The 25,206-nt window shown below is 41.2% G+C and overlaps 1 protein-coding gene and 1 long non-coding RNA gene across 12 annotated transcripts in view; both read left to right on the forward strand.

Annotated features, from left to right (window-relative positions):
- The first annotated feature begins 400 nt into the window (after positions 1-400).
- Positions 401-3,748, forward strand: LOC115014085 (uncharacterized). The gene is made up of 3 exons (XR_003832859.1): positions 401-469; positions 1,758-1,917; positions 2,150-3,748. It is a non-coding gene; the product is annotated as an uncharacterized LOC115014085 (long non-coding RNA).
- Positions 3,749-9,783: 6,035 nt separating this feature from the next.
- Positions 9,784-25,206, forward strand: part of citb (citron rho-interacting serine/threonine kinase b) — a 63,124-nt gene continuing 47,701 nt past the window's right edge. For 3 of the 11 annotated variants that reach the window (XM_029440673.1, XM_029440674.1, XM_029440675.1), the window contains exons 1-4: positions 9,789-10,160; positions 17,048-17,142; positions 19,079-19,222; positions 19,704-19,823. In XM_029440673.1, the coding sequence (XP_029296533.1) occupies positions 17,134-17,142; positions 19,079-19,222; positions 19,704-19,823 (273 nt within the window). In that variant the 5' untranslated portion in view covers positions 9,789-10,160; positions 17,048-17,133. Of the gene's footprint in view, positions 10,161-17,047; positions 17,160-19,078; positions 19,223-19,703; positions 19,824-25,206 lie in introns of all 11 variants that reach the window. The other 8 variants (XM_029440667.1, XM_029440672.1, XM_029440665.1 and 5 more) reach the window with 6 other exon arrangements.

Below are 25,206 nucleotides of genomic sequence, written 5' to 3' on the forward strand. Positions count from 1 at the left end.
TTATGTACACACACACCTGTTCATACCAGGGGTACATTAATAACATTATGTACACACACACCTGTTCATACCAGGGGTACATTAATAACATTATGTACACACACACCTGTTCATACCAGGGGTACATTAATAACATTATGTATACACACACCTGTTCATACCAGGGGTACATTAATAACATTATGTACACACACACCTGTTCATACCAGGGGTACATAGAGAAGTCAAAGGAAAGAATAAGTAAAGAAAGATTTTAACAAAAGGTGATTCAAATTCAAAACACTATCATTAAAACATGTGGGAGTCATATACCCCCCAGGGGTGACCATCGTTTCTCACCAAGTTCACTTCAGCTGCAGACAAATGGCGCAATGATTCAAAGAGGGCACGTTGACACAGCCAGGGACTCACGCGCAATAACATGCACGCGCGGCCCGCCCGACACAGTGAGCCTTCACTCTCTGCTCAGGTAACGATACTCCACTGTACCACGCGAATAGTTGTTTTCTGCTTTATTATTGTTTTTAATGTCGAATTAAGAACATTTAAGGTAGTTAAATAATAACATGCTAGCTATAAGTAGCGTTAGCCACAGTTAACGGTTACCACTAACGGTTAGCTAGCATACTCGACCCAGACGTTAGCTAGCTAATTTAGTGCTAGCCGTTAAGCTAGCTAGCTTTAGCTGTAAAAAACCTTACACAAACAGCCTCATGTAACATTTAATAAAGTATTATTGTCAGTCTAGTCTAAACTGCTGAGTCATTGCAACCCGGATCCACTCGTTCTGCAGTGTTGTCTGTCCCACTTTGTTTACGTGAGAAGTTGTGAAGCTCATGACCTCTGACCTCTGACATTAGCACCAGCAACTCTTCTGATCTCTGTGGAGGGCTTTGTGAACATTCAGTCAGTGGTACCAGGCAGCAGGAATATGGAATACAACATGAAACCTTAATCCCTGACTATTTAAATATAGGACTTGCTTTTTTAAAATATATATATATATATAAGGAAAACCTATATGCCATGGTGGCAGGTGACCTGACATGTTTACCTGCCACAGCCAACAACCTGGCCCTAACTATATAAAACAGCTAATGTTCTCATGCATTTATGTTATACTTACTGAAGCATACAACTATTTGCGTTTCATACTATTAATAGTTTGTTGTTTAATTTAATTCAACGTTTTTGTCTTATAAACACAGTACAAATGGAGTACAGAGTACAGTTGTAGAAAGTAATCGAGCTACTAAAATACACTGTATTGCAAGAACAATTTCAAAATAGACAAATTGTGCTTTGTCTCAGTATTTCTATTTTATGCTGACTTCATCGTGTTTTAGAGGGACATTGTAGGTTTTACCCCAATACTTTCATACAACAACTACAGTTACCAGCGAGGCTATTCTACAGATCATGGTTTTATAAAATATGATTATTTAATAAACTAAACATTAAACTAACACGATAGTATGTAGCCTAGTTATTCAGTTATTGAAATTAGTTCCACCTTTACCAGCTTCAACATTAAAATGCTGTTTACAGGGAAATGCGTCAGAGATAACAATCCAATAATAACAGGCCTATATATTTATATATAGCATATCTATATCTATATCTATATAGCATATATATATATATATATATATATATATATATATATATATATATATATATAGCTTCATTCTGAATAATGAGTAACCTACATTTACTTTGAATGAAAAATATATGTTTTAATAATGTTCTGCCACTAGGGGTCTTTGAATCATGGGAGTTGTTGTCTTCATCACCATTGCCATCATTGCAGTCCGCTTCTACCGGTCCGGATTCCTTCATCGTTCATCGTTCAGGAGGTTTTTACCAGGAGCCGAATAATCCACAGAGGTCTCCTCCTCTCCAAAACAAACAGACCAGGTAAATAAAACAGGTGAAAACACAAAATAAAAAAGTTTCACATTAAAAATGAACGTTTCCCCGGTGGACACAGGATGGAAGGTCTACGAGCTAAAAGAACATTTGCTCAGTTTCTCTTATACCTTTAGATCCTTTGTGGCTTAAAACTTGCTAAAAAAATGAAATGATGACAGCTTGTGGAAGACAAACACAACACTGACAAATGTGCAAAGATGATATGTTGCTATTACAGGAGACCAGACGAAACGCATCGTTACCCGGATTACAATGGCACATTTCTCTGGGTTTGAAAATTGTTGGAAATATTTGGCATAATGTTAGTACACAGCTCATCACAATATATAAATTAGAGATATTAATTGTTTTTACACATGAATGTAACATATTTGACTTATAATTAGCTGACAACACTTACTTTTAGTAAAGTAAAATATTAATGCAGGTCACCTTTTTACTGGGGTATTTCTACAATGTGTTATTACTTTTACTTACTATATCCCATACCCTATTCTGTATTCTCTGTTTTGGATATCTGTGTTTTGTTCTGTGTATTGTGTGTCTTTTTGAAAGTATGTTATGTATATATTTTACGATTAATTTACGTATCCAAACTTGCAAAACAAATTGGGAATTGAATCACTTTCTGCATCCATGGCAGCTGTACACATGACATGCGTTAGTGATGCCTCATCTTCACAGGCCACCAGGCTGACATTCTATTGCCAAAGGCTAATTAGAAAAAGTGCTGTGACTAATTTAAGTAAAGTTGTTTTCCAAAGATGGAGGTGGTAGGATACAGTATCTAGTCCTTAGAAGCTAAAATATTAAATTAAGAACTCTGATCAAAATTGCGCATCAGCAGGCTGGACCTCACTCATGAAATGTTAGACAAATGACAGATTCAAGACGATAGAAGTTACATGAAGCTAATGTGTTGGGTGATAAAATGTTTTCCACACAAAGAGGGGAAATATCACAAACTGCCTGATGGCTACTTAAAGCGGCTAATTTAGGGTCAGAGCATAATTTAAGGGTTACAATTAGGATTATGTTTAGGTTAGTGTGAGTTAAGATTAAAGGTTAAGGAATTAAGATACTCAGTAAAGGCCCTCACACACACTGCAATATGTATATGTCTGTGTGTGTGAGCGGGTGATGGAGGGTAGAGATGGGCTTAGGATGTTGGGGGTGGGGTATTGGTGATGAATGATTACAAACAAAGCCTCTTGAGCTGATAAAGTGAAGGCACAAAAGAAGTGGGTCACAGCCTGCTGGTCCACTGTCGCCTAGCTTCGGGGGCCGAGGGGCCACGCACTACCTAAAGGGTGATTTCCTCAGTGCACATCAAAACCTCGCTGCTTTGATAAACCGCTAAGCTGAATGCATTTAGCAGCCCCCATCATCCTTATTAGTGTAATGGTGCTGAGTTGATTAAAAAATACAAGGAAAAAACAACAAGAAGCTTTGTACTATATAAAGTATTACACACTATATTACAGCCAGTGACTTATACGTTATTATTAAAAGGATTTATGATGACCACAGCAGAAATAAACCAGGTTGAACCACAAACAACTTTATTTCTCAACCTTGGTTACCGATGTTGTGCTTTTCATCCTCACAAGTATCCTGTTCTGTTGCTTTATATGTATTATATAACTTTAATTTCATTTAATTGATCCTTCTTATTCTTGTGTCGTGTTATTTCGTTTATTCTTGAAAATGAATAATAAAAACATAAGAAACAATATGTAATGGAACATACGATTGTTTGGTAAATAAAATAAATGTTTGACACTGTTGGAAATGTAGCTTATAATCATTAGTGTTAATAAATAGACAGTCCAGCACATTGCCTTGCATCTTTGTATTGAGAGAAACATTAAATGAAACTCACTCATTGCTCTGTGTTATAGACTATGGCTCCCTCTGTGGGAACAATAATATATTACATTCCCCAAAGAGATCAACAAACTACTTGCACTGCACAGATCAGATCTGAAAGGTATGTTGGGGTTGCTGATCAAACTGATCAAACATTTGGTTTGATAAGTGGAGAGTGTTTATGGTGAGGATTTGTAAATGTAGTCTTTTTAAATATCTGCATCTCCAATATTTACAGCCAATCATAAAACATTTGACCCTCAGAGAGCACAACCAGCCGTCTGTCTGCGGCAGATTGTCAACAACATCCGAAGCTTTGTCTGTAAATGTGCGAGTCACCATCCCATTCCCTTTCCACATTGTCTCGTGGTGATTTACCAAATGAGTAGGCAGCCTTAAATCCCCTCGGTGAATGTAGCTCCTTCATTAGAGGCAGTTTCCAGTGAGTATCTAGAGCAGCGTCTTCTCGTGCAGCACTTAGTATTCTGTGCTTATGTAACATCAACCCTCAGTCATACGGGCCTGACTCTGCCTCGACAAGGGTTGGCTGCCTGTTATGTAACAGAACCCTTGAAACCTCTAGATTGCAGTATTTGTGTTTGTAGATGCAGAAATGTAGATATTCCGATGTTTTGCCAGTGGGGGGCAGTGTTTTTACACTGGTACTTTTAGATGACTTGGAAAGATTGTGCTTCTGCAGAGGTTTTGCTGTCTGCTCACTTAAGTTCTGCCATTGTTTGGTATAGACACTTGTTTTTAGTGTTAACCATTATTTAGCAGGAACACAAAATAAATAATAATAATAATCTGCAACTATTTTGATTCATTAAAGTTTTCAGCCTCTCAAATATGGAGATTTTCTGCTTTTCTTTGTTTTTATATTTATATATTTCATATTAAAGTATGAGAGTAAGAACGAGATCACGGGTACAAGCGGCCGAGATGTGTTTCCTCAGACGGGTGGCGTCTCCCTTAGAGAGAGGGTGAGAAGCTCAGCCATCAGGAGAGACTCGGAGTAGAGCCGCTGCTCCTTTACGTTGAAAGGAGCCAGTTGAGGTGGTTCATCTAGTAAGGAGCCACCTGGGCGCCTCCCAGGGAGGTGTTCCAGGTACAGCTGGGAGGAGACCCCGGGGAAGACCCAGGACTCGGTGGAGAGATTATATCTCCTCACTGGGAACGCCTCAGGACCCCCCAGTCGGAGCTGGAGGATGTGGCCCGGAGAAGGGAAGTCTGGGGTTCCTTACTGGAGCTGCTGCCCCCGCGACCCGACCCCGGATAAGAGGACGATGGATGGATGTTAAAGACAAAACAACACATTTAAAGACCTTTTTTCGATATCTTCAATCAATCTAGAAAAAATGTGCAGATTAATCCACAATGAAAATAATCATCCGTTGCAGCCGTGTAATTAATTACTGAACATTACATCACCGTGAAATCCTCGTGAAAACATCCGTCTTTCTGTGCGCTTCAGAGCGGAGCTGGGATGGCCTTACACACATACCTTGTTGCTAGGTAACATCAGCATGATGCTGTACAATCACTGTGGAAATGCAACCAGTAAATCATATTACATAACATATTGCATTTGCAAGGATCATCATTTATAATTCTTATAGTTGTAATACATTACAATCTTTTAAAAGACATTATAATCTCTGCTTTATTGATTATTGTTATAAAGCATTATGAATATGTATGAGTGCCTATAACTATAGTTATACAGAGCTATCAGAGGATTATCTCACATTATAATTATGTTAATAATGCATTATAGACATGGGCTTCATGGAAAGTGCTACCAAAACCTCTCTGAATTTGGCACTTCTCTCCTGGACAGATGTTATGCTGCATGTGTCACTTTGAATACACAGTTTCTGTGACGACAACCTCATCCTTGGCCTTTGTGGGAAAATATTTGGGGCTTTATGTCTTCAGACGAGTGGAAAGAAAACATCCAAAATATAAATTATGAGTTTATGTACTTTGTGTGTGTGTGTGTAACTGTGTGTGTAGATTTAAACTCTCCACAGCTACATTACATAACGCCTCATGTACATATTAAACACTTGTAATATAAACTGTGTTGATGTGAGTCATGAAGTGGGGAAGCTTCATGATATCTGTTAGTTACATGTTTGACCCTGTTCACCTGTAGTGTGTACAACATGTATGACCCTGTTCACCTGTAGTGTGTACAACATGTATGACTCTGTTCACCTGTAGTGTGTACAACATGTATGACTCTGTTCACCTGTAGTGTGTACAACATGTATGACTCTGTTCACCTGTAGTGTGTACAACATGTATGACTCTGTTCACCTGTAGTGTGTACAACATGTATGACTCTGTTCACCTGTAGTGTGTACAACATGTATGACCCTGTTCATCTGTAGTGTGTACAACATGTATGACTCTGTTCACCTGTAGTGTGTACAACATGTATGACCCTGTTCACCTGTAGTGTGTACAACATGTATGACTCTGTTCACCTGTAGTGTGTACAACATGTATGACTCTGTTCACCTGTAGTGTGTACAACATGTATGACTGTTCACCTGTAGTGTGTACAACATGTTTGACTCTGTTCACCTGTAGTGTGTACAACATGTATGACCCTGTTCACCTGTAGTGTGTAGACCTTAACATGTATGACTCCTGTTCACCTGTAGTGTGTACAACATGTATGACTCTGTTCACCTGTAGTGTGTACAACATGTATGACTCTGTTCACCTGTAGTGTGTACAACATGTATGACTCTGTTCACCTGTAGTGTGTACAACATGTATGACCCTGTTCATCTGTAGTGTGTACAACATGTATGACTCTGTTCACCTGTAGTGTGTACAACATGTATGACCCTGTTCACCTGTAGTGTGTACAACATGTATGACTCTGTTCACCTGTAGTGTGTACAACATGTATGACTCTGTTCACCTGTAGTGTGTACAACATGTATGACTGTTCACCTGTAGTGTGTACAACATGTTTGACTCTGTTCACCTGTAGTGTGTACAACATGTATGACCCTGTTCACCTGTAGTGTGTACAACATGTATGACCCTGTTCACCTGTAGTGTGTACAACATGTATGACTCTGTTCACCTGTAGTGTGTACAACATGTATGACTCTGTTCACCTGTAGTGTGTACAACATGTATGACTCTGTTCACCTGTAGTGTGTACAACATGTATGACCCTGTTCACCTGTAGTGTGTACAACATGTATGACCCTGTTCACCTGTAGTGTGTACAACATGTATGACTCTGTTCACCTGTAGTGTGTACAACATGTATGACTCTGTTCACCTGTAGTGTGTACAACATGTATGACTGTTCACCTGTAGTGTGTACAACATGTATGACTCTGTTCACCTGTAGTGTGTACAACATGTATGACCTGTTCACCTGTAGTGTGTACAACATGTATGACCTGTTCACCTGTAGTGTGTACAACATGTATGACCCTGTTCACCTGTAGTGTGTACAACATGTATGACCCTGTTCACCTGTAGTGTGTACAACATGTATGACTCTGTTCACCTGTAGTGTGTACAACATGTATGACTCTGTTCACCTGTAGTGTGTACAACATGTATGACCCTGTGTTCACCTGTAGTGTGTACAACATGTATGACTCTGTTCACCTGTAGTGTGTACAACATGTATGACTCCTGTTCACCTGTAGTGTGTACAACATGTATGACCCTGTTCACCTGTAGTGTGTACAACATGTATGACCCTGTTCACCTGTAGTGTGTACAACATGTATGACTCTGTTCACCTGTAGTGTGTACAACATGTATGACCCTGTTCACCTGTAGTGTGTACAACATGTATGACCCTGTTCACCTGTAGTGTGTACAACATGTATGACTCTGTTCACCTGTAGTGTGTACAACATGTATGACTCTGTTCACCTGTAGTGTGTACAACATGTATGACTCTGTTCACCTGTAGTGTGTACAACATGTATGACCCTGTTCACCTGTAGTGTGTACAACATGTATGACCCTGTTCACCTGTAGTGTGTACAACATGTATGACTCTGTTCACCTGTAGTGTGTACAACATGTATGACTCTGTTCACCTGTAGTGTGTACAACATGTATGACTCTGTTCACCTGTAGTGTGTACAACATGTATGACCCTGTTCACCTGTAGTGTGTACAACATGTATGAATGTTACAATACATATCTTTAAAGGAGCTTTTCTCTAAAGGAGCTTTTTCTCACACTCTTCAGCAGAAGTCTCCACTTCAGCAGCACTTACATACACCAAACTTTCCACTTTCATTCCTCTCTATATTCTGAAGCTTTGTGCAGAGGGCTTTGTTCACATGTCACTCACAGCTCATGTTATACACGCTACACTCACTACATGCAGGAGATGCACAGAGTTCTGTGTGTTGACAGGATTTAGTGATTTATGGAGTGATACAAAGACAGATCCAGAATCTGTACAAACCTTTGACGACAACATTTATCTCTAAACTTTACCCAATGTTCACAGTGTTCTGTTATGTATGCAGTTGTACACCTAGTTACCAAGATAATGCCTCATTTGCATATTTAAACATAACATTTCAGAAAACGTACACTTCGCAGTATAAGTGAGTACTGCCCTTGTGCTCCGTCTGCTACTGATTACTGTAACGCTCATTGATTGTACAGCACTGTGCTTTCACCTTCTGAGTATCCCTTCTGCAGCACTGATGTAGTGTAGTGATGTAGCACTGCTTGCCAAGTAAGGTTCTGCCATCTGCCACTGTGTGTAATCTGTCACTGTGCGTATGTGTGTAGTTTGCAAGTCAGTATCACCGTGACGTGTCACTTGGATCACATTAACATAAAAACAAGAAAATTGAGGTGAGCCTGAACTAGTGCGTCAGACACTGGGGACCTTGTTAGGTTGTGACATGACACGGAGTGTATTACTGTTTACACTGGAACGATATTACTTCAATATGATTTGTGACAGTGTTATCTGTGGGGATTCCTTTACGGCGCTGTTCGAGATTGTTCTGATTAAGTGCACCATCCACGTACGTAAGCTATGCACTACTGTTTAGTGCTTTTATTGAAAGCAATTATAGAAATAAAGAGACATGGACGGAGGGTTGTACAGGTGTGATATATTGTTAGAAAGCTTCCGTTAAGGCTTGCTGAGCTTTGTGTTGAACAGAGGTCAAACATCCCTCTCCCAGGTCCCTTATCTGATAGAGATGGAGCAAGGACCCTACTACATGTGTACACCATTGAGTTGCATTTGAACTGCCGTACAGTGATTTAGCACAGGCTAGATGGCTCACATGATTGCACGAGGATTCATGCTGTGTCAATTAAAACGTTATTTTACAAATAGGCCAATTTATCTTTCCTAATAATATGTTTGATTCATGTTACTGTATTTTCAGACAAATTTGAAAAAACTACGTCACAAACGTTAAATACCCATCATCTACAAGCAGAATAACATGTTTGTAACCATGAAACCATTGAAGGGAAAATATAAATGAAAAAGTTTGACTGACTCAAATGTTCAAAGTCGAGCTGAGAAAATCAAAAGTCACAATCAGCTGTGTGATTAAGAAATGGTGCCTCTTGTTCTAATTGACTGAAGCAAAGGAGAGTATAGGATGTTGTTTATGGAAACATCCACACGTTACATTTCCAGAATCTGAATCTCTTTTTCATTTGACTTGCAGATGAAAGCCAAACGTTGCTGTAATAACATCCGTGCCCGAGCAGTTATTAGATCGCATTGCTTCTGCTCATTTAGAAAAGAATTAGTTGGGGTGCTTGTGTTTAGTCACTAATGAGCTGCACAATCTAAGGAGTCGTTAGTTACTGACATGAACGTACAAGTATTGGGAGCTGACTGTTAACGCAGTGTGTCAAACAGCATACATTAGTGTGATTAGTGACGGCTGCTGCAGTACGGGGAGAGGAAGGGAGAGTTGGGGGGTGGTAAGGGTGAGTGGGTGACAGAGAGAGACAGAGAGAGGGTGGGAGCTTCCTCTCACTCTACAGTATGTGATCACTGGTCTGCTGCATTACTCTACAATGCCATTTCTCTGTAGTCCTCCCTCTCTCCTCCGCTCTATCTCTCTGTGAGCAGTAATCTCCAGTCGCTCTCGCTGCCTCACAGCTTTCTGCGCTGCCACAGCACGTCTCTCCCCCCTCTGCTCCACTCTCTCCCCAGTGAGGATGACATCCCCGAATTTGATGAACCAGCGAAGCTCTCATTCTGGCTGGTGGCTTCCGAGGGAGACCCCACATGAACGGGCTTACTGGACGAGGAGGTGCCGCGTCTAAGGAGCTTCGTAGAAAAGCTGTCAGCTGTAGCAGTCTCTGAGTAAGTGCCATACTATTCCACTTACAGTACTGCTCCTATCAAAGATAAGGAAGGGGTGAGGGTGATGACTTGGTCGGGTAAAGAATATAATACTTGTTTTAACAGCTCTGAACTGTGTGTTGTTGTTTTCTCCATGTCAGCATGTTGGACCTATTACCGGACTGATTGATTGACACTACAGCTGGGGATTTATGGAGTGTTGAGATAGCATTGGTAGCAGCGAGCTTATGCAGCAGCTGTATCTTGTCTATCAGGAATGAGCTCTATTCTTGGTCACGACACTGAAATGCTGTGTCTTTGTTTGCCCCTCTCTCTTCATTGCCGTGCTTACTGTAGCATCATACAGATGGCTATCACTCCTTGGGGTGGCTTCAACTCTTCACTGTTAGCATGTGGTCATAATGAGACCACGGCATGATTTGTTTTTCTCCAGAAACCGGATTAATCTATAACAAGACTGGGGAAGTTTTGAGACAAAGTTTATCTGGATGTCTACTATGCAGGGGCTTTTCAAAGCCCCCAGTTGGTAAGGTGCCGTTGTGGTTGGTTGAGATTCAGTACAAAATTAAAGCTGAAAATATGAAGACAGTTGTAAAAAGTATGACAAGATGAAGACGGGTATCTCTATGGTAACAGCAGGTTTTGTCAAAGGTGGAGGAGAGGTGAAGGAAGCTTGATGCTTCGTTCTGGTGCCCGTTGAGCGGGATCACAAGTTACAGCACTGCCAGGGCAGAACAAAACAGAATATCAATGAAGAGGTTGTGGGAGATACAGAGAAAGTGATAGTTAGATAGATGATGGAAGTATAGTGCTGTCCTTGACTCATTGATTAGGTGGTTTAATCAACCAACTCAGTTTAATTCTCCACAAACAATCCCTGAACACTAAAGAACTCTTGGTCCACTCACAGGGAGCAGCCCGAGAATATACTAGAATCGACAATATATCCCTGAGTGCAATGTCTCGTCGCAAAAGACTTCCATACTGCACTTTAAAATATAACTATCATTCTTTTTAATCAATTTGTTCAATAAAAGTTCCTTTCATCTTTATTAATTCGACAAGCAATTTGTTGTATTTCAGCAGAATACTGAAAGCAGCAGAACTGAGAACACTTAAAGTGCAGCCCGAGACAAAGTATATACAGTAGTGTTACGTACACCAACAGGATCATTTGATTCATGATTTATAAGTTGCCAACAATAGGAAGAACATATTTGTTCTATAAATGGTTAAAGGTTTGCCAGGAGAAGTGTGCAGTCACAATCTGTGTTCACCTGTTTGTGGAGGCAGGAACCGAAGAAGTGAGAGACACACCGTGTGTGTTGTCCAAAAGAAACTAACCTCTGTGTTGAGAGAGGCAGAGCAGATGTGTGCCATGCCATAATGTGTGTAGGGAGGGAAGAGAGGGGGGAGAGAGACAAGAGAGACAGATAGATATAGTGAGAATAGAGAGAGAGAGTGAGAGAGAGAGAGGCAGAGCAGATGTGTCCATGCTTGTGTGTAAGGAGGGGAGAAGAGGTGGGAGAGAGATAGAGATAGAGAGAGAGAGAGAGAGAGGAGAGAGAGAGAGAGACGGAGAGAAGAGAGAGGAGAGAGAATAGGAAGACAGAGAGAGAGAGAGGGATAGAGCAGAGTGGAGAGTAGAGAGAGAGGAGAGAGAGGAAGGAGAACCACACCAGCTAGAGAGAGAGAAGAGAGAAGGGAAAGAGAGAGAGACAGGGATAGATATTTCTTTCTCATGATGTCTAATAACAGAATATCAGCATTGTCCTGCATATGTGCGACAAGAGAGAGAGAGAGAGGGAGAGAGAAGAGAGAGACAGAGAGAGAGAGAGACAGACGAGAGAAGACAGAGAGAGAGAAGAGAGAGAGAGAGACATAAGAGAGACAAGAGAAGAGAGAGAGAAGAGACAGAGAGAGAGAGAAGAGAGAGAGAGGAGAGAGACAGAGAGAGAGAGACAGCATAGAGAGAAGGGAAGAGAGAGAGAGAGAAGAATCAGAGAATAGAGAGAGAGAGATAGAGAGAGAGAACAAGAGAGAGAGAAAGGAGATAGGAGACAGACAGAGGATAATAGAAGAGAGGGATATAGAAAGCGAGAGACAGAGTATAGAGACAGAGATCGAGAGATACTCGATGTTTCCATGAGCATATGTGTGTAGATCGGGAAGAGATAGAGAGAGGACGATCGAACAACCTCTCGCTCCGCCCTCTCTCTCGTCTCTCGCCGAGAGGGACTAGACATAGATCAGAGAGATGATCCAGATATAGACAGACAAGATAGAGCGAGAGAGAGACAGATAGACCCAGGAGAGAGAGACAGAGAGAGGACAGAGTCTCTCGCCTCCTCTCTCAGAGATCCCCTCTATCCTTCCTTCTGTTCTCTCTCTCTCTCTCTCCCTCTCTCTCTCTCGCCCTCTCTCTCTCTATCTCTCTCTCTCCAGATCTCTCTCTTTTCTCTAGAGAGAAGAGAGAGATAGATCTCAGAGAGAGAGAAGAGTACATAGAGAGAGCAGAGAGAGAGAGGGAGAAGAGAGAGAAGACAGATAGAGAGAGCAGAGAGTAGATAGAGAGAGACAGACAGAGAACAGAGAAGAGAGAAGAGAGAGAGAGATGAGAAGAGAGAGAGAGAGACAGAGGACAGAGACAGGGGAGGGAAGACAGCTCTACTGCTCCACATCCTCAAGTGTCATATAGCCTCCTGTGAAAGCCCACAGTGATCCTCTTTGTCGTTTGGATTGTGATATAATGATATACGTGATAGATTGTGATATTCTCTTAACTCGACCTCTACAGATGGTTCATGCATCAGTGTCACCTTGTTATTTAATACCATTCATCTGCATTGTTATTGGAGAGTTGAGGAATAAACCACATCAGTGATTAAAGGCTAGTTGTGGCTTGAGTTGACGGGGTTATCCCCCCTTCTTAAAGCTCCCCCCAGATGTGGCGTTACTTTGACTTTGTTTTGTTTTTGTCAGTGTTTCTTATATTTGTGATGTTAGCTACTTGATCTGGTCTGGAACGCACTTTGAACGCGGGTTGTTTTTAAACGTGACTACATGACCTGAATAGAATAGAATAGAATAGAATAGAATAGAATAGAATAGAATAGAATAGAATAGAAAGCCTTTATTGTACAGAATCCACCAAAAGTAGGAGGAAACACGAGCAACAACAACAACAACACAGATTCTAAGATAGTAAGTAAAATAAATAAATACAATGTAGTTCTGCACTAGAATAAGATTTAGGTTTAGGTAAGATAAGACATACTGCATGTGCGGGATCATTCAGTGTCTGTTTGAGTTAAGTGAAAGAAACTACCAGGATGAGAAGAGGCCTTCAAAATGTTTTGGCGATTGGGGTGGGGGGGGGAGAAGGACAGTGTGCCACTCCAGGTTTGCAACAGGTCTGTGATTCACCGCTGCCTGCAGCTCATACAGTAGCAGCACCGGCCCCTGGTCACCTACAGACTGAATGTAGAGCAACACCATGACTGGGATGCAACCTCTCTCCACCCCCCCCCTCTTCAACAACTCTGACTCACAGTCCAGCACACATTATTCTGCCCACCAAAAAGAGCTTCTTTACTGAGTTGGAAGCCAACGTTCCTCTGAATGTGAGCGTGCTGCTGTCGATGAGCTCTCATAAACAAACAGTATTTGTGGAAACATTTCTGATTGCAGGAATGTAATTACATTGCCTGGCTAACAAATGTTGGCAAGCGACATTGGGAATGTTATCAGCCCATTAAATGGGCATTATTAGTGGTTATTGCTATCTTTCTAATGCGTCAGCCCAAACTGCGAGTGAAACTTAAAAACAAAACGCGTAAAAAGGAATGAAACCTAATGTTTTGAACATAACCTTCTTTAGATTTAGGCAACAAAACTACTTTCAGGAAAATAAAAAGGCTTGTAGTTTGTATCTCATCCATTCCCTGATGGAGGGTCTCGCTCTTTATATCACCTGACTTCCACTTTTGCTCCTGTCATAATAACTACGGTCAATAGAGGTCGTGGGGTTGTCTTGTATTCCTTGTTTCGCTGGTAAATCGTGTGAATAGATGATAAATCCTACTAGTTTGTGGAGCAGGGCGCTTCTGACCCACATCTATGAGGACGACGACGTCCTTTTAATCTGCTGATAACATTTGAACAGTTCGGATACGTTTCTCAAATAAGAACATGGACATGTTCAGCAAACACATATAGGCCAGCTCCTTCCTGTAGTTGTACTGAGCTTTTAAAAGTATAGTTATTAGTAATTGCTTTGAGGGAGATCATTATTGCAGGAGGGGCCCAGCTGCTCAGTCTGTTGGCTCAGCTCATTGTGGGCAGTCAGCTAGCACTTGAGTCTGGGAGGAAGACAGCCAGATGTCCCATCTGGTGCCTCATGCGAGGATGAACCACCAACGTTACCACTGGCTGTTCGGGAAGTTCTCCTCAAGTATACAACCCTGAGTCGTGTTGTTAGCAGACGTGTGGACTCCAGTCGACTTGAATCACTTCGACAGAAAACAAGTGACTTGGATGTTAAAGACTCCTGACTTGAGACACGATGACTAAATGACCTGTAATGTAAGACTACAGGGACTTGACTTGCCAAAGACATGGGACCTGCTTGAGTCTTGGACACATATGAGATTCATTAAAAACCTTTGGGGATCACACCTACACGGTTCAAATGCTTCTCTTGCCACCTGGTTTCAGAAGGCTGAAGATCAGCAGGTTGCTCGAGAAATCTAACCTCCGCTAACACTTGCCGTCATCACCCATGATGAGCCACCTGCTGCTGCATCATGTCCTGGTGATGAAGATACCAGGCAGTATTCCAGTATGCAGCACATTCTGAGTGGCCCGCTGTGTTACTCAACAACTCACCCCTCAAATGACCCTTGAAGCATAATAATTACATCAATGACATTTCTGGGCAAATATTAGCAAGCAGCAGTCGTGTCTGGAGACTATCTGTTGCAGTGTCTGCTTAGCTTAGGTTTTTTGACACCAATGCTCCTGCATGTGATCTTTATAGAGCAATGTGGGGGTTATGTCCTGCTGGTCACAGAGTATACACAATAGAGCACAGTGAAACCACCTCCACTCGAGCCCTCATGTTAGTTGAGCTTGAGTTGAGCGTGTGACTGTAGGGAGGAGTGGGAGGTGAGCCTCTGCTTTTAATAGACGTTCTCCCTCGGTCGCTCATTCTTCTGCCTGCCTCACGATCACAAAAGCTGCCAAATATATCCAGCGGTGGTAAAAGAGGCTGTTGTGTGAACACAAGCAGGCTATTTATAGACTCGCTGTTAAGTGAGAATATAACCGCACATTTGGTCAGCACAGTATGTTTCTCCTGTGAAAACATATTTCATCTGCTAGTCCTCTGTGAAGAAGTGTTATATGTCTCATTGCTAATTACATTCTTATTATTAGAAATGTATTTATGAAGGGAGCATTTGCTTGATTTGTTATTAGTAATGCTTGCACCTTCACAACGCCTGATCGAGCTGGTCACATGGACTCAGTTGTATGTTCGGGTTGGATGGTCTGCCTTGATAACCCGTACACCTAACTATTGGCATATTCTTATTTTTAAGGCAGTCCTTTTTATCTACGGATCTACATCGTACACAAATGTGCAGAAAGTCAATGGCTGTGTCCCAAAGGAATCGCTATTCACGATTTAGGGCACTTTTACTTGGTCAGCCATTTCTTTCTATAGTATCCGAATTGCAATTCAAATTTGTGGAATACGTTTAAAGGGCACTTATTGCGCAATGCTCTGTAATATCTAGTGAATATCTATCTACAAAATATATCTATACCACAATGCAATGCACCAATCCAATGCCATCCAATAATTCCACCTCTATATAGTGGAGAGCTGGCTGCGCTGAATTCATGTTACCCAGTATGTCGGTCTAAAAGCCAAACTGCAGTCTTCTCAAATGAGCAGAGGCACGCCTGTGGGCATTTCTTAGGAGCCGCAAATGTATTAACATTAATACAACTCGCAGAGGAATCATCTCGTAGGCAAGGGGATGTCAAAAAGCTGCATAAACTAGCTCCTGCAGGACTGTTTGTTGCATATTATTGTTAGTAAGATTAAGCTAAGCTAATATAGGCTAACATCAGCTGCCACTCACTTCACATATTACGACTAGTAATGCATGTCAGTATTTATTCTGGATGGTCCACCAGCAGACGTTGATCTGGCACGATGACGTAGTTACAGAGTAGTGTCTGGAATTGTTGGATTATTTTGCAGAAGAGTTCACTATATAGTTCTCCACATAGTCCTTAGATAGGGACTTCTTCATACTAACTGTCCCTGAAGTCCGTGCTGAGTTTGGATGAAGGTTGTTTGAAGTGTTCTGCTCCCTGAATCTTGGGCAGCTGGTCTCATAGGACACATCAAAAAGGATTTTAGATAAATTGGAAGCAGGCACATCTGGCTGTAGATGTTTGGATTGTTAAAGAATGTCTTTAGATATCTTAGAATTCTGTCATTTGTTTCATTTTAAATTGCCAGGATATTATTCAAATAGATAGATTTTATTATTTTATTCCTCTTTAAATAAAGTTAAAAATAATGAATATATCTAGTTTTGTGTTTATCCTTTGTTCATGTGTTTAAAGCTAAACAAGTAGATACATGAATACTATAGCATGCTGTAACTGTTATTATGAGCAACACATATGGAAGGTTTATTTTTACAATTGACAGGCGAATCCTTTCAGTAGGATTACAAACGATAAGTGTTTTACATGAGAGCATTGAGTCAGCGCTTCAGTTTTCAAGAGAGGTTGTTGCAAAAAGTCTGCTTGCCGTCATGTTTCTATCCCTGTCTCCTATTCTCTCCTCACGCTCTCCTCTCCTACAGATCAGTGACTGCATCCATCAACTCTAAACAAGACTCCTTTGGAAACGCCGCATCAAAAACACTAAACAGACAGAATTGCCGGACACATGTCACAGGTATTACTCTTCACATGGTAAGAGTTTGTTTCCACAACGAGCTAAATCAGCCATCTGTTTGTCAGTTTGCCTCTACACTTTAGCTGTGTGTGTGTGTGTGTGTGTGTGTGTGTGTGTGTGTGTGTGTGTGTGTGTGTGTGTGTGTGTGTGTGAATGAAAATGGCGTCGTCCTTTTGGCATGAATCTGTTACGGTTGTATAAGCTGCACTGTAAAGCAAGGTTACAACAACTGAAAAGAAAAGTATACTAATAAAAGAGTAAGATGATCTTTCACATGCGATGGAAAAACTATGAAACACGTATAACAAAGTTAATTCATATTTTAGTGACTCGATAGATTAGTGACGTGTTACAACTATCAGATGTCACTAATCTTTTCCCTCCATAAACAACGTTTTACAAACTGTTTACCGAACCTTTTCAAAAAAATACTTATAACGTCACCTGTGACCTCCATCCAGATTAGTTAGGTTAGGTTGAAAATGACACCTCCGTGTGCAAGAATGATGAATATAGTGTAGAAGGACTGGCCAGTTGCATTGGATCCAACAAAAATGTGGGGGAAAAAAGTTTGGAAATGAAGTTTCCACTATACTTTTACTGAAGGTAACGTTTCCTCTCTCTCCTGTCATGGTGTCATCAGTCCTGTGTTGTAGTGAGACAGAGACATGTGTAATGTTCCTGAAGGTAACGTTTCCTCTCTCTCCTGTCATGGTGTCATCAGTCCTGTGTTGTATATGTAGTGAGACAGAGACATGTGTAATGTTCCTGAAGGTAACGTTTCCTCTCTCTCCTGTCATGGTGTCATCAGTTCTGTGTTGTATATGTAGTGAGACAGAGACATGTGTAATGTCCCTGAAGGTAACGTTTCCTCTCTCTCCTGTCATGGTGTCATCAGTCCTGTGTTGTATATGTAGTGAGACAGAGACATGTGTAATGTCCCTGAAGGTAACGTTTCCTCTCTCTCCTGTCATGGTGTCATCAGTCCTGTGTTGTATATGTAGTGAGACAGAGACATGTGTAATGTTCCTGAAGGTAACGTTTCCTCTCTGACTGCAATGACGACAATGGTGGAGAACTCCCATGATCCCACGCTACGTCATTACGCCACCAAACTCCGTCTTTTGTTATTGTTGTTCGAGAGACCCCTAGTGGCAGAACATGATATATTGTGCGTTAAAATGTGTTGGAAATGGGAAATCTTATTGATTCTGTGCAGTCAGGTTGGATTCCAGTACAATGTGGACCCACTGCGTTTACCGGCTCCAGCTCAACGCTGTGGCGCCGTGTTGTGAGCATTTGCCTGCATCCTGACTGTGTGTGACTTTGTGCTGAGCCTGTGTATCTGTGGCGGCCAGCCCTGCTGTTTTTCTGGTTTCCAATGCTCCTCAGGCCCTGTAATGCTTTAAAGGCACATCTAATTGTATCATCGATCGCTACCAATGACTTGTGCAGTCTTGTACACTTGCACAGACAAACATCACAAGTGCGTTGTTTCTAACATTGTTGTTAAAAGACGTCCTTCACACTGTCGAGGGTAAAACTGTAAAACGAATATCTCCTCACATCAATGGTCCCCAGAGATTCTTTGAATGATACTAAACCATCAGAGTAGATTCAATCTTTATTTGTACTCGAGAACATTGAGGGGCGAGCTTCATCTACAATGACATGGATTACAAAAACAAAACGACAACAAGGAGATAAACAAACCGAAGAGTGAATACGTTTATACATATAGTAGAAGTTATTAGGGAAATCAATTTGATAGATTCATTTGAATATTTAAGATGTAAAGTAAAATACGTAGAAGAAGGATCAAAATGCTAAATAAATTGCTGTAATGTAAAACAATTACAAGTAGAATTTGGGAGATTTAAGATGTCTAACAGGTCAAAGTGAATTGATTTTAAACGTGCTGTGTTCTTGTTTCCAGGTTGAGCAGGAGATCTCACTTGTCCACAGAAAGATGTCTGACCTTGAGTCTGTGCTGCAGCAGAAGGATATAGAGTTGAAGGCGTCAGAGAGCCAGAGGACCATCCTGGAACAGGACCTGGCAACCTACATCACAGAATGCACTGTGAGTACTACAGTGGACACACACGGGCCGGCGTACTTCAGCGTTCGTTGTTACGTCTGATCGATCGATAGTATCGTGATATTTTGCGTGATGCATTGAATTGCAGTATCGATCTTTTATTATAGAAATTATAAATATATTGCTGCTACAAATGTAACGTTTGGTTACAATTGCTTCTTCAGTCCGGACCTGATGAAGTTTTTTTCTGATAAAGTCTGTGGGATTGGCAGGAAGTAACGAAGGAGACGGAATAAAAAAAGAACGAAAGCTTTATCTGATCAGATAAAACAGATGTTGACAAACTGTCATAGATCGCAATATACAATAACACATATTGCAATTCCCACTCTGCACAGCACAGCCTCCAAAATGAGCCTAAAGTCGAACCAACCGTTGCAGAGATGTTGTATTAAACCGTTTGTGATTTAAGCAGCGTGGACCCAACAAACTTTCCCCTGACTGAACATACGCATGTCTTCAGAGTCTAAAGCGCAGTTTGGAACAGGCTCGCATGGAGGTGACGCAGGAGGACGATAAAGCTCTGCAGCTCCTCCATGACATCCGGGAGCAGAGCAACAAGCTTCAGGAGATCAAAGAGCAGGTAGGACGGCATCTTAAATAACATCAAATAAAAATATATATTATTTACTTTACTCTGAACTTTGTGGGCTCAATTCTGAATATTTAACATCACTGAAGATTTCACGTTAAGGTACACATATTACTAGTTGCTTATTTAATGCATATTGTGTCATTATAAAGAACTTATTAAAGCACTATCCTGCATGACCATCTGCATATACCAGCAGAACGTGAGGAGCATTTGACAAAAAGAGATTTAATTAAAACTACCTTTAAGTCTTCTAACTCAGAATATGTTCCCACTCTAACATTAATTCTTGTTCGCATGCAGAACAAAGTATCAATAAGTGCTTTATAAAGATTATTAAAGATATCCATGCTAATAAGCAACTAGTTAATGGTGAATATGTGGACGCTGATATAAGTTGCCAAGTTTGGTTCATTGAGCAATTCTGGAGAGGAATGAAGCGATCCGTCTTTGTGGCAGACTCTCTCGGGCTTTAACTCGTTCACTTCTCAGCGGGATGTTTGCAGTCAAGACTAAACTGTATGTAATGCATGAAGCAGGAAGAAGCAGCATTTCATAATGTCAGTGAGATGGAGGAGGTCATGTCACACAGAGTGTGTGGGTGGAAGTGTTAATTAGACACAAGATGTTGCATCCACCACTCTGTATGTAGCATGTTGCATCATATCTTATGTTGTGGTACTTTTATATGTCCATTAATAACACTTTGTAAACCTTTAACATGTTAAAAACAAGTGATGCAGTTCATCGACAGTGTTCAGCAAACGTGTTCAAACTTATTTCTTCTCAAAACGTTTACATATGTAATTAATGTTGCCCGAAGACAAGACCCAGATTATTATTATTATTTTAGGAAAGTAAGAAAATAGACATAGCACATGAGTCAAAATGACTGGCAGAGCGCCTCCCCCCCCGATAGTGTGTGATACTTTACATTAACACTCACGGAAATCTATTCTATCTTATCTATTAAAAGTGCATCGGCTGCAGTCAGCATCTAATACATATTATACATGTTGGGTTTTTAAAAAGCACTAATCAAAACAGAAAACAAAGATATGAAGTCATCAGGATCGTGCAGCGATGGAATAAAGCACCTGTGACATACGACAGTAAAACTCCTCAGTTGGTGGGATGAGAGTTAATGCACCACATTCTTCAGATTAACTGATTATATAATCTGTAATCCTGTATGAGGAGTGTAAAGACGGTATCGAGTGTCTGCTGGGTCAGCTCAGTGTGAATCTCTCAAATACTATTAATGGAGAAAGAGACACGGGAGGGTTACTGTACACACACCCTTTAATCACTGAGTGTGTGTGTGTGTACGTGTGGCTGCACCACATGTGAGGATTAAGCTGTAACAAGATTGACAGTTTAAGACAACAGATAGAAAGCATGAATAATCATCTTCCTGGCGTTATGCACCTTTTGTTTTTAAACGGTGATAGAAAAGCAACGTTTCCCTCGGCCTACACTAGTGCTGGTTACCAAGCACTCAATACGTTGTGCAACGGTTGCTATGGTGACGAGAGCCATATACCTACGAGTGTTGAGAGCACTGATGCAGTGGGCAGGCTGTCGTGAGGAGGTGCTGGGGCAGCTCGCACTGCTTGAGAAACAGAAAATCACTTGATACACCGCCCTGAAACGAACGATCTGAGTGAGAGGAACGCACCCCGTCCTGGAGAGAGCTCCTTGTTCTCTCGTATGTTAAGAAACTGCTGAGGAAGTCTTGATCTGCATTTAATATCATGTACTGTGCATTCACTAAATGTAGAAAATGTCATTTACAAGCATCATTTAATCTGTGCAGTGATGAAATACAATAATATAGTAGACGAGGTCTCAAGGACCTGCAGCTCCGCAGGTGGAGGCCCCCTTTAGAGGTGTGGTCATATGAACCTCCTGTTCATTTCGACTGGTGGAGCCTCCCATTAGCTTCATATAAACCTTTGACTACATTTTATTCACGGAACAAAGACTGAAATCAGTCCCTCGCCGTTTACACTGGACTCACTGGACGGGATTCTCTTAATGGCCAAAAAACGGTTTCAATGTTTTTCATATGGGCGCCGCTAGGATCCTGATGAGGGTGCGAAAATATCACCACATCACACCCATTCTCCACTCCCTCCACTGGCTTCCTGTCGCATTCAGGATCGTACACCATCTCCCTCCTCACCCATCAGTGCATACATGGAAATGCTCCTCCGTACCTTAAGGATCTCCTCCCCCAACAAACCTCCACACGCAACCTCCGCTCCTCTAAAGAAACTTTAGAGCTCCACCCCCCCAGGACCAAGCTCCGCACCATGGGCGATCGGGCCTTCTGCTCAGCCGCTCCTCACCTGTGGAATTCCCTCCCAGAACACCTGAGGGCTCCACAGGACACCGACTCCTTCAAGAAGGAACTAAAAACCTTTCTTTAAAATCTTATGTCTGTTGCTGGTGTCGTTGTTGTTGTTGTTGTCGTCGTCGTTGTTGTTGTCGTCGTTGTTGTTGTCGTTGTTGTTGTCGTCGTCGTTGTTGTTGTCGTCGTTGTTGTTGTCGTTGTTGTTGTCGTCGTCGTTGTTGTCGTCGTTGTTGTTGTTGTCGTCGTCGTTGTTGTTGTTGTTGTCGTTGTTGTTGTCGTCGTCGTTGTTGTCGTCGTCGTTGTTGTTGTCGTCGTTGTTGTCGTCGTTGTTGTCGTCGTCGTTGTTGTTGTCGTCGTTGTTGTTGTTGTCGTCGTCGTTGTTGTTGTTGTTGTCGTCCTGCATTTTAGCACCTTGAGATTGCTTTTAGCTTTGAAAGGCGCTTTATAAATACAATTCATTCTTATTATTGTTATTACCTCACTATTGATTGATGAGCAACCGTGACCTCCACGAGTCTGCGAACAGTGACAGTGAAGGTAGCTGGAGGTGTGCATCCTGCTTCATCTAGCAGATCACTAATATTTAAACTGATCCGTTGTCTTGTTTTGTAGACACATTTGTGATGATAGCGGTCAGTGTAAAGCGTCAAACACATCGCACTTCCTGTGTCTCCTTCATAATAAAACTCGTGTTTTGCCAGTTAAATGCTTTTAATGTGAAGCTGCAGGAAAAGTGCAGTTTGCATTTTATGTTTTGGGGAGTTTTTCCTTTTCCACTGCAAAGGACAGAAGAGTGAAGCCCCCTGAGGCTGTAGAGATAATACTTAACTAGCAGTAACTTAATACAGCATTTACCCGAGTCTTCATACTCACAGCTCTTAATACTTTAAATATATAAATATTGCAATACTTTCCACTTGAAGTGTCAGTATACTTGGAAAAGAAACTGTGGTTTGAGGACAAACGTGTTCTGACTGGCTGCACTCGGACGTGGGGTAAAAAGCGTGCTACATACGGCCGCGCTGACCTCTCCTCTGTGGCTGCATGTCTTTGCTACAAATAGGGAAAAGGCTTCGCTGGTGTTGAACTCAGTTGTGCACTTTACAAATAGTTGTGAACATTGAGCTCGGTAGAGAAGAAAAGGTTCTGGTTCAGACCCTGCTGGACTATCTGCCTTGCTTCTCATTGTAAGGATACTGAGGCCCATGGAGATCCCTTAAGAGGAGCTGGAGGACATTTCTGGGTAGAAGGTTGTTTAGGTGTCCTTTATTCTCCGCAACATTGCTATGTTAATGCTTCATTTGAGCGTGTTACTACATAGAGCAGAGCCTGACACTTGCTTCCCTCACAGACGCATGACTACAGACTTATTAGATCTCTAGTTTGACATTTGTGGCGTGAGGTGGATTTCCCAACGCAGTCTCCTGTCCAGGGGTTCTCCACTTAGAGGTCAAGATGGTTCTGCCAGTAGGCTGTCTTAAGGCACAAGTTAAAGTTGAACACTGTCCCCTTCAGGATTGTCAGGACTAAAGGTCAATGTGGGTCAGCTGTTAAACTGTGGGAAGTCAAAAATAACGCAAAGCACTCCTTATACGGATGCATGATGATTAAAACAAAGAGGATAGTTTGCTGCTCGTGCATAATATCTGGTGTTTCCATCGGTGCCTCTCAGCAGGGTATTCACACCAGCTAAATCCAGCATTTCTTCTTGTAAAGCATCTGTCTCCCACGCTCTGTCATAGGACTGCTCTGTTGATCATGTTCATGCAGAAACCTCGCAGTGTTGGATCAACAAACAGTAGAGATCGGGGATAGATTCATTTTCAAAGCAAAGCAATCTGTGCCAAATCCATTTAGACCTGCAAACATATGCAAAGAGACCATTTCACCACAGAAGAAGAACTGTGGAAACAACACAGAAAAGGTTGGAGGTGACACCTAATGGGCCCTGAATGTATGCATGTTGTGTACGTATGTGTGCAAAGTGCACTGGATCTAAAGGGAAGATAATCACGTGTTACAGTTTTACTTGTAAGTGGACAGATTCTTAAAGTTCTGATAGTAGACAAAGATGAATGCCGACTTAAAGATGCATTAAAGTTTACATTTGTTTGTGACCAAACCCTAACAAAAGTGTTGAGGACATTACCTTCCTCTAAATCATTTGCAAATCTGATCCTGCATTCTTCACTATGTTTCTCTTTACCTTTGTTAAGACCGTGGGACTATCCATCAGCTGTAAACTGACAGTTCGCTAAGCCGAGGCCTCAGCTACTGTTTCACTCTCTTCACACTGATAACACGCTTCACAGATGAGAGCTGATAACCTACATGAAAATGAAGTAAATTGATTTTATTTCTATAAATAAAAAGACATTTTTCCTTGTTTCGTTAACTCTGTTTAGCTGCTTCGCTTGTTTACTAAATCTGAATAAATAACTAACTAAATAAAAAAGTATTTAGGATTTGCAGTAAATGGGCTAAAAAGATGCATTCTTGTTCTTAAACCAACTTCACTTGCATGTGCATAAGAAATGATAATTACACATGAAAGGGAGTGTTGTGAAGGGAGCTTATTGTTATAATACCTAATGTATTCATCTGTCAGTTTTTATAGAAAGAAAATAACTAGACAGCAAATGTTATATTTATTGAGGATATTGAGTCAAATGTGATATCTTTGAGTGGAACTGGGGATAACCTGAACATCAGTGTGGCTGTTTACGAGCCCTGAAGTCTTGAAAAGAAGATTTCTCTTTTATATATTGGTTGACTGTTCAAGGCTTGAGATGAAGATGGTGAGCTATCCAACAATACACAGAAGTTTAATGTGTTCAGGCGTTCTGTGTTTTTAGGGCTGATGATGCTGTCGACTGTAAGCATTACATTACAGGTCATTTACAAGTCATTACATTACATTACAGGTCATTACATTACATTACAGGTCATTACATTACATTACAGGTCATTACAGGTCATTACATTACATTACAGGTCATTACAAGTCATTACATTACA

The sequence above is a fragment of the Cottoperca gobio genome, chromosome 9 (genome assembly GCF_900634415.1).
Source record: "Cottoperca gobio chromosome 9, fCotGob3.1, whole genome shotgun sequence".
Lineage (NCBI taxonomy): Eukaryota > Metazoa > Chordata > Actinopteri > Perciformes > Bovichtidae > Cottoperca > Cottoperca gobio.